General features: G+C 34.2%; 2 protein-coding genes and 1 long non-coding RNA gene across 4 annotated transcripts; 2 read left to right on the top strand and 1 right to left on the bottom strand.

Moving 5' to 3' along the window:
- Window positions 1–808: 808 nt before the first annotated feature.
- Window positions 809–1,696, top strand: LOC110666189 (wall-associated receptor kinase-like 20). 2 transcript variants are annotated; one of them, XM_058146882.1, is made up of 2 exons: window positions 809–1,059; window positions 1,339–1,696. In XM_058146882.1, the coding sequence occupies exons 1-2, from the start codon at window positions 935–937 to the stop codon at window positions 1,544–1,546; spliced, it is 333 nt and encodes a 110-aa protein (XP_058002865.1). In that variant the 5' UTR covers window positions 809–934; the 3' UTR covers window positions 1,547–1,696. The 2 variants fall into 2 exon arrangements, with proteins under 2 accessions (XP_058002865.1, XP_058002864.1); XM_058146881.1 differs by having other exon boundaries at window positions 822–1,696.
- Window positions 1,697–2,859: 1,163 nt separating this feature from the next.
- On the bottom strand, window positions 2,860–6,852 carry LOC110666133 (uncharacterized). Its single transcript, XR_002497108.2, has 4 exons — window positions 6,701–6,852; window positions 6,483–6,608; window positions 6,172–6,404; window positions 2,860–3,366 (listed from the first exon to the last, which is right to left on the bottom strand). It is a non-coding gene; the product is annotated as an uncharacterized LOC110666133 (long non-coding RNA).
- Window positions 6,853–10,214: 3,362 nt separating this feature from the next.
- On the top strand, window positions 10,215–11,194 carry LOC131179894 (wall-associated receptor kinase-like 20). The gene is made up of 2 exons (XM_058146883.1): window positions 10,215–10,567; window positions 10,837–11,194. The coding sequence occupies exons 1-2, from the start codon at window positions 10,443–10,445 to the stop codon at window positions 11,042–11,044; spliced, it is 333 nt and encodes a 110-aa protein (XP_058002866.1). The 5' UTR covers window positions 10,215–10,442; the 3' UTR covers window positions 11,045–11,194.
- Window positions 11,195–12,842: the final 1,648 nt, after the last annotated feature.

The following is a 12,842-nucleotide window of genomic DNA, read 5'->3' on the forward strand; positions in this document are numbered from 1 at the left end:
CCTTGCTTCTTTTGATCAACCCAAAATCTGTTTTATCATTTAATACAGAAGTGGGAGTCCTTCAGCTTTTTAAATAAGGAAAGTGGGATTCATCAACTTTCCATTCCTAGTCCTCCAATCCTTGCCTGTTCAACACCTATTGGCCAAAGAATTCATTGATGAGACGCACCTATTGGCCAAAGAATTCATGGATGAGACGCAACTGAGATCTTGGAGGAATTTCTTTTGTTCTTGTCCATATTACCAACTTCTACAGGATAATGGGGAAACTTTTCATTCCCAGTTTCTGTCAAAATTGAACAAGAAGTTTCAGTGTTTTTCATGTTTTTAGAATTTTCATCAACAATTTCAAAGTTTAGTCTCTTGATCTATTAATATGATAAAAAGAAAAGGGTTATTTCTAATTGTGTAATCTATAATATTCACTTTTTATTTGATTTCCATGTAAAAGAAAGAAAAAAAAAATATTAAATCAATGTGATGGATGAATGATTCATGGCCAAAACAATGAAAATGTGATCCAATTTTATATTCATTGTTTGATACAATTGATTGGTAGACACTGTCAATTTGGCTAATCAGCTTCTTGGTTCATGCAGAGTCGGCATTTTAATTCATTCAGAGTCGCATACTGCTTAATCAATGATCACCTCCATAACATATATTACCCTTTACAATTAGCAAAGGACTGACAAGGTACCTCACACACTGACGTGTCTGATGAGAGTTGGGTGATATATAGTGCACTGAGAAAAACCACACTCAGGAACTTCATTATTCTAAGCATATTATATTAGCAGCGGTTAAATTGGTGATTGGTTCATGCCCCATGTAACTTGGGGGTGAATCTTGTATAAATAGGGCATCTCGCTCTTAGCCTTCTTGCTCCATAGTCTTTCCTTTCCTCTTCTGCCTTTTTAACACCAGATTTAAAATGTTTTTGATATATTTTTTGATGGGTTTAGTAACCCAAGCGTCAGCCCTTGATGCTTGCCCTAAATGTGGTAGCATGGAAGTCCCATACCCACTAAGCACCAGTGATAATTGTGGAGATCCTAGGTACAGAATCTACTGCAACAATGGTGTCCTAGAATTCTTATCATCTGTAGGGTTTTACTACAAGATCCTGAGCATTAACCCTAGTGCTTATAAGCTTGTTATAGAGCCTCCCATGATACAGAAAAACACTTGTTACTCTTCTGATCTTGCTTTTGGAGGGTTAAAGCTTTCTGAGAACTTGCCTTTTAATATTTCTACTCATAATACTGTCATGTTATTTAACTGCTCTGAAAATATTCTCTTATCACCATTGAACTGCTCATCAACCAGTTTTTGTAGGCAGTTTGAGGAGGCAGAACAAGAGGGAAGTGGATGCAAAGGTACCCTCTGTTGCCATTTCTTGAAAGATGCATCAATGACTCAATATAGGATTCGGGTCAGGGTTGGAGGGTGCACTGCTTATACTTCTGTTGTGGATATGAAGCCTGGAGATCCCATTGGTGCATGGAACTATGGCATTGAGCTCCAATGGGTGCCTCCAAATTGACCGTTTTAGGGTCTTTGTGTTTTGATAACGTGTCTTCATAGTACTTGTTATGTGTGCTTTATGTTCATCTTATTTGCAACCTTATAGTTACTTTTATGGGTCTCTTTCTGTTTAATTAGAGAATAAACATCTGGTCCTATCAGTTTCTTACATGGAGTGCATTGATCCAACTCTGCTTTTTATCCTTTCAAAATAGCACCTTCAAGCCTGTCAACTGTCATGTGTCAAGTGAGAGAGTGAGCCAAGACTGCCCAAATAAGTAATCTAATCATCATTACATCAATATTTTTATTCAAAATAATAAAATTCCATATGGCCAAATGAACTAAGAAATACAACTATGTAACTCATCTACTGCGAAGTTTCTAGTGTGAAAAATCCTAGGAGGTTGCTTTTAGCCTCTTCTTCCTCTACCTCTATTAGCTTCCTTTTCCATGCAAATTTGAAACAGTCGGACACCATTTGTCTTCAACAAAATTGAGGGTATAGAAGACGCTTTTTACAATATTTGATGTCATACTTTGCCGCATCCGCCACTCAATGCCAAAGCCCGAAAAGGAAAAAAAATTGTGTTTATTACACATGTAAAGGGAGGGAAAGTCGACAGAGTCGAACCTGAATCTCTTAAACTCAATATATATACCGCGATCAATGAGTTATTTCCACTGCCACACAAAAGAAAAAATTAAGCTAATGAGAATCTACAAACGCCATACTGTTTCATGTTTGCCTAGGCAATGCCTGGTTCAAGTCACCTGGCCAGAATCTTGATGGCTAATTAGGCCATTTGGCCATGCCAAACCTTGCTGGAATGCCTACAGATACAGTTTCAACAGTTGGAAGCTCGTTTAAGAACATGAGCTCAATAAAATAGGTTCCTTCGTTTTCTTTAAATTTGGGAAGAAGAACAGCCTCCTCAGCGTTAAAAGTTGAAACTGTGTTAGAATTATTCTTATAAAATCTACATTTTCCATGACACTAACTACTCATCCACTAAATTTGTAATGACTAATACTTTCTTGAAAAAATTCCGTCATTATATTTAATGCCAGCTCAATATTAGGGATTATCAAGAGTTAACAATACAAAGCAAAAAATCCATTGACAAGGTCACCTATAATTTTATCAAGTCTTAAGATTTTATTGCATTCAATAGAGGCCATTTATCATTTGCACGAGGATCCAATTTTCCACTTGGATTGGACACGGTGACCAATAACTTAGGAAAGCCACCTCCAAAGTTGTTTGCTGTCCCAACAAGTTGTATGTGTACAATAAGTAAAAGGCACAAGGATGCAATTTTCCACTTGGACTGGTCACAATAAATAAGCTGCTGCGATGAGCACATCACTATGCAACCTTCATTTTTACTTACATCTTCAAGCTGTTGGCAATCGAACTATCACAAACATATCTATCAGGTGACATCTCTGTCCTCTGTCAGTTTAACCAAAGCTGGAAAAAAACCAGAGTTGACACAACCAATTGTAAAACAAAGCACCTAGGCACTATATCACTACCTCATTTCTTATACATCTATTACAATCAGTACCAGAAAGCAAAAACCAAGCATGCTTCATGCTCACACTTCCAGCCAAAAAATATAAATATTTACTCTGTTACCAGATGATTTGCTGTGCAGTCACTGTAGGTCTGCTCGGTATTTTCCCTTCCATGGCGTCTTTCTTTTTTCGACAGTTAGGGCAGAGAAAAAAGACCCTGAGTTTACTGATAAACTGTCAGTGGGGGTGTGATCGATTTGGCATACGGCACATCTGTATAGCCTAGAGTTTGTGTTTGAAGGAAAATCTTTACCCAACCTGCATTTGCATTATAAAAGTAATATTAAGGTCCTCATTTAGGAAAGAGCCAGCCTTCATTTTCTTTCGTCCACACACTTCTCAAATAAGCTATTTACTTTAAAACAAAATGAAAGGCATCTGATATATATCAGATGAACTTGGAAATTAACTGTAACACCCCAAAAATTTTAAATTTATGAGCATTTTTGGTATTTTAATTTAATTTAAATTTTAGGAATTTTTTTGAGATTTTTTGGATTTTAAAAATAGGGTTCGATTTTCCGAAAATATAAACTTTGATGATTTTTAAAAAAATTAATTTAAAAACTACGTGGCAAAACTAAAAATATATTTGGAGTCTACGTATTTTTCTGAGTTTTCTGGAATTTTTTCGGAATTTTTGGACCTCGTTTTCGGTCCCGAGGCAGAGTAAAAATTTAAAATTTTGTATCTTGAATCGAACCGGCCGAATCGAACCGGACCGGATCGGACCGATCGAATCGGACCGGTCTTCTTCTCTTTTTCTCCTCCCTCCCGCGCGCGTCGACCCTCTCCTCTTCTCTCTCTCTTTTCTCTCTCCTCCCTCCTCCCCTTGCCGCGCCGCCGCCTCCCCTGCGTCCCCACCTCGCCGGCGCCCCACCTCGGCCTTCCCCCACGGCCGGCCGCCGCCTGGAACGCCGGAAAACGGCCTTGGAACGGACGCGCAGCGCGCGCGCGACTGTTGGACTTCCCGGCCAAAATCCGGCCGATCCGGCCACCAATTGGACCGGGTCTTGTGTCTAAAATCATCTACTCGACGAGAGCTTTCCATAGACACCAAGAACGCCGAAATCCATCGAGCGGTTTGTCCAATTTTTGCTCGGGAAGATTTTAGCCCATTTCGACTTTTGGGCTAGATTTCTCGAAAACCGTGAATCCCACGAGAAAACCGAGGGTATCAGCACGCTCCACTCGTCGAGAGCTTCGCGGCGACATAAATTTCAAATTTTTCCGACACCGTTTTTCGGTGGGTCCCACGGAACTTCGCAGTGTTTTTCCGAGCATTTAATGAGCTTAGAAAATTCTGAAAAATTTATGTACTAACCCCCGTGTTATGGGCTTCGTGTAGGTATCCTCGATTCGCGGAAATTCGACAGTTGACCGGGTCTGCGAAATTCCGGCCAGACAGACCCGTTACCGGAAAAGTCTCCGAATTGGACCGAGGTTTTGGCTAGCCCCCCATTGTCAGACGTCCCGAGCCCATTCCCGAAGTCGGAATTGGCAAAGGTAAACCCGAACCTTGTTTTTTCGTAATTTTCTAGTGCTTAAATAGGATTAAAAATCCATAAAATATTCGTGGTAGCTTAGAAAATTATGATTCTTTTTGCAATAGCTTAGTAATATTGCTAAGGACCGCGGGGCAAAGTTTTAGAATTTTTAGAGCTTATTTGGGCAGTTTTTGCAAAAATGGTCAATTATAAGGACTAAATTGAAATATTACATACTGTGATGGATGATTGATTTGATGGGCCTGGGAGGCTGTGTGATATGATTGAGCTGTGGATATATGGATTGTAAATATAGAAGTGTGTTTTGAGCCATTTTGCGAGTTGGGTAGGTCCTAGGTATAGGGAGACTGTAGGATTTTCGGCACGACTTAGGACGTATTGGTCTTTTTCTTTATTTGTATTGAGTCAGATTGTATTAAATAATTGTAATATAATTGTCAGGTGAGCCGGGACAGCCTTCTTCCTCCGCCACCTACTCTGATGATTGTCGTCAAGTCTGTGAGTAAAATATTAATTTTAATTGTAATTTCGATATTATTATATGTTCAGCATGCCCATGCATCACTTATATGCATATATTTATGTAGTTAAACTCTAGGCACGATTTATGTTGCATTGATAACTGTTAAAGTGCCATGAATGTTGTTGCGGTAATTTGGAGCAGTGTGCGTGCGTTGGCGTGCGTGTGATGTGGTGTGGACTATGGATAGGACGGGTAGTCACGACTTGAGTTCTTCGCTGGGACCCGATCCTTCGAGGGGTAGTCACGGCTTGAGTTATTCGCTGGGACCCTCGATTTGGTTATTAAGTGGAAGTCCGAGCTGAGTTCTTCGCTGGCACCAGGTTGGATTTAAGAGAGCTGTATAGGGGATCAGCTCTCATATATTATGATTGATGTTACAGGGTGCGTGAGTGCTCCAAATTACCTTTTTGATGTTATGATGTGAAAATGTTGTTGATGTTGCATTTCACTCTACAGGGTGCATTAGTTCTAGATAGTTATAGAGATTATGGTTAAAATTGATATTTTACTCTCTGAGTCGAACGCTCACTCCTGTTCAATATTTTTCCAGGCCACAAGAGGATATTTTTGAGGTTAACCTGCTTCCTTTCCTCGCAGGTTGTTTATCAATATTTGTGTAATTTTATTTACTCCTAGAATTTCCGCATGTGTTAGAAATGTTTATTTGATTTGGGTCTGTAAACTAAATTATTATTTTGGGACCTGTAAACTTAATATGCTATGCATGTTTGATGGATTGGATGAGGGAACTGAGCTCCCATTTATTATTATGTTGATGAGTATGTGGAGGGTGAGCTGAGCTCCCCAATTGACTATATATTGTGTTTACAGGTCGGGTGAGTCGAAAACTCCCCGTTGATAAGTCCATTTTATGGCCGGACTCTGTCCGTTTGTTTTCTTGAAATTGGGCCCAAATGGGCCTTAGAGTTGGGTTAATGAATAGTTAGGCTTACTGACGGCCTCGGGGGCTTTAGGCTGGCCCAGGTCCTAGTGCCGGTCCGGCCCATAGGTTGGGTCGTGACATTAACAAACCTTTCTGCAAGCATAGCAGAAACCTCTTCAAACAACTCCCCTACCACTCCAACAGCAGAAAGCTTATTTGTTGCTTTGCTAACAGAATTTAGAGATTTCTTTCCAAACAGAAGTGACCTAAGCATGTTTTGTGTCTTCCTTGGTATAGAAGGTAAGACAGGAACGTCAGATGGGATAATATCAACAGCAAGGCATGTTTTATCGTCCTTCAGCCCCCTTGACCTTAGAGCCTCCTATAGAGAAGGACAAACTATAATTAAGACAACCAGTGGCAAACAAAATACAACAGTGAACCTGTAATAATATATCACCTTAACCACCAACTTGGCAGCAAGCTCAGCAGGTAAACCACGACTACACTTTGCAGCCACATCAGACTATAATGCATCCCAGATACCATCAGAAGCAACAATGAGCCTTCCCCCAGCACTTGATAGCTGAATAACAAGAAAAGAAAAAATTCTATAAATTTAACAAATAGTGACAGAAAAGTGACAAATCCATCACCAACAAGAGAAAATGATCCCACCTTCACTTTGCTTGACATGCAGTATTGGAACAATAAATTCTCCAACATCTGTATCTCCAATTGACGTAGAAAGACATAATCCACCTGGCCAGCAGCGCAAGGGACCAACCTACACCATTGAGATATTGAACCAGTGAAACGAAGGAAGTTGAGGAGAAACCAAGAAAGTGGAAGGAGAAACCAAGAAATTGAGTATTATGTTTAAATACTTTTACAAATCAACGAATATGATTTTTTCCCCTTATTCTTAATATAAACAACATTCATATTGTTGCATGTGCATGCCATTCTAAGTTAAACTTCGATTTGATTTTTCTCAAAATTAATTTATTTCAGCTAATTTTTTTTTTTTAAATTATCATCTACATTGGAATTTTAATTGTAATTAATTATTGTTATAACTAAACTTTGAGCAACATTAGAATTTATAATATTATAAATAATATAAAGAATTAAGGGTATTTATGTTAGTTAATATTAATACTTTTATACATATTATAAAGATATAATTATTGATATAAATATTAATTAGTGTATTAAAATTAATTTAAAATTAAAAATTTAGCATTTTTTTAATCATAATAATTATAAAATAACGAAATAATTTTTTTAAATTACTTTTTCTTTTTTATTTTCAGCAGATCAAACTAATTTTCAATCACATTTAAAATATTTTTTTCTAAAAAAATGCTTTTTTACAAGAATATTAATATCAAATAGGGCTTTAATATTAATAAATATATGATATTAGAAACAGCCAAACAGAAGGGAACGCAAGAATATACATGAGGGCCGAAATTTAAAATAATATATATAACTATTATAATTAATAAAAATTTATAAAATGTATTTTTATTAAATAATAATCAATATTTATTTTTTCTTATAAATTTTGTATTTTATTAATTTTATATAATCGAGAAAAATAAAATATATATATATATATATATAAATTATAATTAATATTCATCGTAGTTTTTTTTTTTTAGCTGTAGGTTAAGAAATTAATTTCTAGAGAATTTGAATGAGGTGTAGAGTCAAAATATCATAGAAAAATAAATTTAAAATTTAAGAGTTAAGTGTGCAGATATATTTGTGAATTAATAAATGTTTTAAAATAATAATTTGCAATTATTTTAATAAATAGTAGCTTAAAAATTTTGACACTTAAGCGATAAAAATAAATAGAAATGAATTTTTTTGTAAAAAAAAAATTTGACTTCAATAATTAATATATTTTCAAAATTGCTGTAAAACTACTTTTAAATATTAAATTTGATAGAAGAGAAAAATTTTAGTACAAATTAATAAAATTAGTATCTAAAATTAAGATTTCCAATAATTTAAATAAATGTAAAAATATTAGAGTTTTATGTTTAATTTAAAAAAAAAGTCAAAGGCCCACTTAGTATATTTAATTCTTTTAAAATATAAGAGAAAAACTTATATTTATATAAATATAATAAAGTTAGTCTCAAAATAAATTTCACTAAAAAGTGATAAGTGACATTTCATTAGATTTTTTTTCATATTTAGCTATTTTGCCCTTACTTTCCTAACAATTTTACAACATGAATTGATGATAAACCTTTAAAATATTTAATAATAATAAAGATTTATGATAATAGCTATAATTTAATTAATATCAGGAAAACTAATAATTATAGTAATAAATTATATAAAACAAACTTATCTTTTTATTGTCTATCAGAATTATAAAATTACGTGCTTAATTTCTTATAATAAAAAATTATAACAATAGTTTTAATTTAATTAATACTAATAAAATTAAAAATCATAATTATAAACTATATAAATACTTACATACATTATAAATCAAATTAGTCACCTTCTTAGAAAATGCAATATTCAATCAAAATTTTTTCTCAAACTTGTCAAATGATATTTTAATTACCAAGACATTAGAAAAATGAAAAACAATATATAAAAATATCATTAATTATTAACATTTATTTATATACATTTTATTAGCATCTTATTATTTATTCTTTATATTTATTTTTAATTTATTTATATATATATATACATTCACAATTTTTTTACAAGCTATTCTAAGTATAAATATATTGAAAAAGCTATACATTCATATTTTTATTCAATTAAATAATATATCAAAAATTATTAAACCCACACAAACGTGTGAATAAAAGCGCATATATATATATATATATATATATATATAATTTGAAATAAATTAATTAAAAAATTATTTTTATTACTTTTTAATTTATATTAATTAATCGTGGCAATATTTTAAGAAACCAAATCACTTATTTTTATAAAGCATTTTTAGCTTATATTAGATTTCTTTATGAGCTGTGTCGGCGCCTGCCGCCAAATCCAATGCTCAAGTCTGATTAATGGAGCTGGTTGGTGGTAGATAATTTCATCAACCAATTTAAGTGATGAAAATTAGGTTTGTTTTGCATTACCCATTTATTATCAAAATATTTATAGATTCCCTTCAAAGTTTAAGAATTTTCTCTCTCTAAAGTTTTTTTTTTTAAAGGTTTTTAAGTCATCAGAGCAATTACAGGTCTTTGTCAGCTTATTGTTCTATCATTTTATTATTAATATTTGTACAATCATTGTGTTAAAAGTTTAATTTTGTTAATCAATAATGTTCAGCTACAACTGTGAGACCTTAAGCTTGAGTGCAATATTAGTATTAATTGTATAAAAAAAGAAAGAAACTTAATTGTGTTAAATTAAAAATGCTTCGTTCCTTACCTTAAAGAAAACCAAAAGATAATCTCCATTCCATCTTTAGATCTTTTGCCGGTTTGTCCTTGCTTCTTTTGATCAACCCAAAATCTATTTTATCATTTAATACAAAGTGGGAGTCCTTCAGCTTTTTAAATAAGGAAAGTGGGATTCATCAACTTTCCATTCCTAGTCCTCCAATCCTTGCCTGTTCAACACCTATTGGCCAAAGAATTCATTGATGAGACGCAACTATTGGCCAAAGAATTCATGGATGAGACGCAACTGAGATCTTGGAGGAATTTCTTTTGTTCTTGTCCTGATTACCAACTTCTACAGGATAATGGGGAAACTTTTCATTCCCAGTTTCTGTCAAAATTGAGCAACAAGTTTCAGTGTTTTTCATGTTTTTAGAATTTTCATCAACAATTTCAAAGTTTAGTCTCTTGATGTATTAAAATGATAAAAAGAAAAGGGTTATTTCTAATTGTGTAACCTATAATATTCACTTTCTATTTGATTTCCATGTAAAAGAAAGCAAAAAAAAATTATTAAATCAATGTGATGGATGAATGATTCATGACCAAAACAATGAAAATGTGATCCAATTTTATATTCATTGTTTGATACAATTGATTGGTAGACACTGTCAATTTGGCTAATCAGCTTCTTGGTTCATGCAGAGTCGGCATTTTAATTCATTCAGAGTCGCATGCTGCTTAATCAATGATCACCTCCATATCCTATATTACCCTTAACAATTAGCAAAGGCAGTCCAAGGTACCTCACACACTGACGTGTCTGATGAGAGTTGGGTGATATATAGTGCACTGAGAAAAACCCCACTCAGGAACTTCATTATTCGAAGCATATTATATTAGCAGCGGTTAAATTGGTGATTGGTTCATGCCCCATGTAACTTGGGGGTGAATCTTGTATAAATAGGGCATCTCGCTCTTAGCCTTCTTGCTCCATAGTCTTTCCTTTCCTCTTCTGCCTTTTTAACACCAGATTTAAAATGTTTTTGATATATTTTTTGATGGGTTTAGTAACCCAAGCGTCAGCCCTTGATGCTTGCCCTAAATGTGGTAGCATGGAAGTCCCATACCCACTAAGCACCAGTGATAATTGTGGAGATCCTAGGTACAGAATCTACTGCAACAATGGTGTCCTAGAATTCTTATCATCTGTAGGGTTTTACTACAAGATCCTGAGGGTGCTTATAAGCTTGTTATAGACCCTCCCATGATACAGAAAAACACTTGTTACTCTTCTGATCTTGCTTTTGGAGGCTTTAAGCTTTCTGAGAACTTGCCTTTTAATATTTCTACTCATAATACTGTCATGTTATTTAACTGCTCTGAAAATATTCTCTTATCACCATTGAACTGCTCATCAACCAGTTTTTGTAGGCAGTTTGAGGAGGCAGAACAAGAGGGAAGTGGATGCAAAGGTACCCTCTGTTGCCATTTCTTGAAAGATGCATCAATGACTCAATATAGGATTAGGGTCAGGGTTGGAGGGTGCACTGCTTATACTTCTGTTGTGGATATGAAGCCTGGCGATCCCATTGGTGCATGGAACTATGGCATTGAGCTCCAATGGGTGCCTCCAAATTGACCGTTTTAGGGTCTTTGTGTTTTGATAGCGTGTCTTCATAGTACTTGTTATGTGTGCTTTATGTTCATCTTATTTGCAACCTTATAGTTACTTTTATGGGTCTCTTTCTGTTTAATTAGAGAATAAACATCTGGTCCTATCAGTTTCTTACATGAAGTGCATTGATCCAACTCTGCTTTTTATCCTTTTAAAATAGCACCTTCAAGCCTGTCAACTGTCATGTGTCAAGTGAGAAAGGGACCCAAGACTGCCCAAATAAGTAGGGGTGGCCACGGTTCAGGAACCGCCGGTTACGGTTCCTGAACCGCCGGTTCAGGTTCAATGAAATCATGAACCTGAACCAAACCGTTATTGGACGGTTTGGAAGACGGTTCTTGAACCGCCGGTTCTTGTTCGAGCCCCGGTTTAAAACGGTTTAGAGGACGGTTCGAAAAATGACAATTCAAGACGGTTTGAAAGCGGTTTAGGGGCGGTTTAAGAGAAACTTAAAGGAAAAAATTAGAGGAAAATTTTATTAATTTAGAATTTAAGTTATATTTGTAAAAATATTTTAATTTTTCTTAGAAATCTTTTAATCAAAATAAAATAAGAAAAATAAGAATAAAAATAACTTATTTTTAAGAAAAATTTAATAAGCAAAGACTAAAAAACTAGAGATAAAATTAATTTAAAAAATAAGAAATGTGCATGAACTTAATTTTGCCTATGTATCCCTTTAGGATTTAGAGGAATCAAAATTTTCAGTTATAAGTTGAGAGAAGGGAGATTGAGGTGATTTGGTTATGTGAATCATGGACATAGGAAAGCTCCAATTAGACAAATAGAGTATATTGGGTTAAGGATAGAATGAAAATAATAGGTAGACCTAAACTGACTTGGATGAGAATAGTACAACATGACTTAGAAGCATTACACATTTCCGAGGATTTAACCCAAAATCGTTTAGAGTGGAGAAAGAGAATCCATATAGCCGACCTCAATAAATTTTTGGGATAAAAGCTTAGTTGAATTGAGTATTATTTGCCCTTTTTAAAAAAATTATATGATAATTGAAAATTAAAAAAAATATATAAAAGAAAAAAAAATCAAAATAGAGGGTATTGAAAATTTTATTGAAGATATAAAATAATAACAGAGTAATTGAGATTGTATTAAAAATTTCAGTGAGTATAAAAGTAATAAAGTAGGGGAATTGTAAAAGTACTGAGAATTAAATTGAGTGTAAAAAATAATTATTTAGAAAATTTGAGAGAAATTGAAAGAGTATTAAGAATTAAATAGAGTGTAGAGAATAATTGTGTAGAGAATTAATGATATATATATATATAAATGAATTAGGAGTAAGTGAAGTATTTATTGAATTTTTTTGTATTTAAATCGCCGGTTTGGTTCGGTTCGAAATTGTCGGTTCAATCCGGTTCGGAACCGCCGGTTCACGGTTTCTAAAAATTATGAACCTGAACCAAACCGTAGAAAGACGGTTTCGGTCCGGTTTTGACCGAACCGGTTCCGATTCGGTTCCGGTTCGAAACCGGACCGTGGCCACCCCTACAAATAAGTAATCTAATCATCATTACATCAATATTTTTATTCAAAATCATAAAATTCCATATGGCCAAATGAACTAAGAAATACAACTATGTTACTCATCTACTGCGAAGTTTCTAGTGTGAAAAATCCTAGGAGGTTGCTTTTAGCCTCTTCTTCCTCTACCTTTATTAGCTTCCTTTTCCATGCAAATTTGAAACAGTCGGACACCATTTGTCTTCAACAAACCTGAGGGTATAGAAGACGCTTT

Source organism: Hevea brasiliensis, chromosome 5 (genome assembly GCF_030052815.1).
Source record: "Hevea brasiliensis isolate MT/VB/25A 57/8 chromosome 5, ASM3005281v1, whole genome shotgun sequence".
NCBI classification, from domain to species: domain Eukaryota; kingdom Viridiplantae; phylum Streptophyta; class Magnoliopsida; order Malpighiales; family Euphorbiaceae; genus Hevea; species Hevea brasiliensis.

Bases quoted from the DNA above. Each gene is read 5' to 3' on its own strand.
- LOC110666189 (XM_058146881.1), top strand. From the start codon at position 935: ATGTTTTTGATATATTTTTTGATGGGTTTAGTAACCCAAGCGTCAGCC.
- LOC131179894 (XM_058146883.1), top strand. From the start codon at position 10,443: ATGTTTTTGATATATTTTTTGATGGGTTTAGTAACCCAAGCGTCAGCC. The intron at 10,568-10,836 runs GTACAGAATCTA...CAGTTTTTGTAG, and splicing joins GATAATTGTGGAGATCCTAG to GCAGTTTGAGGAGGCAGAAC.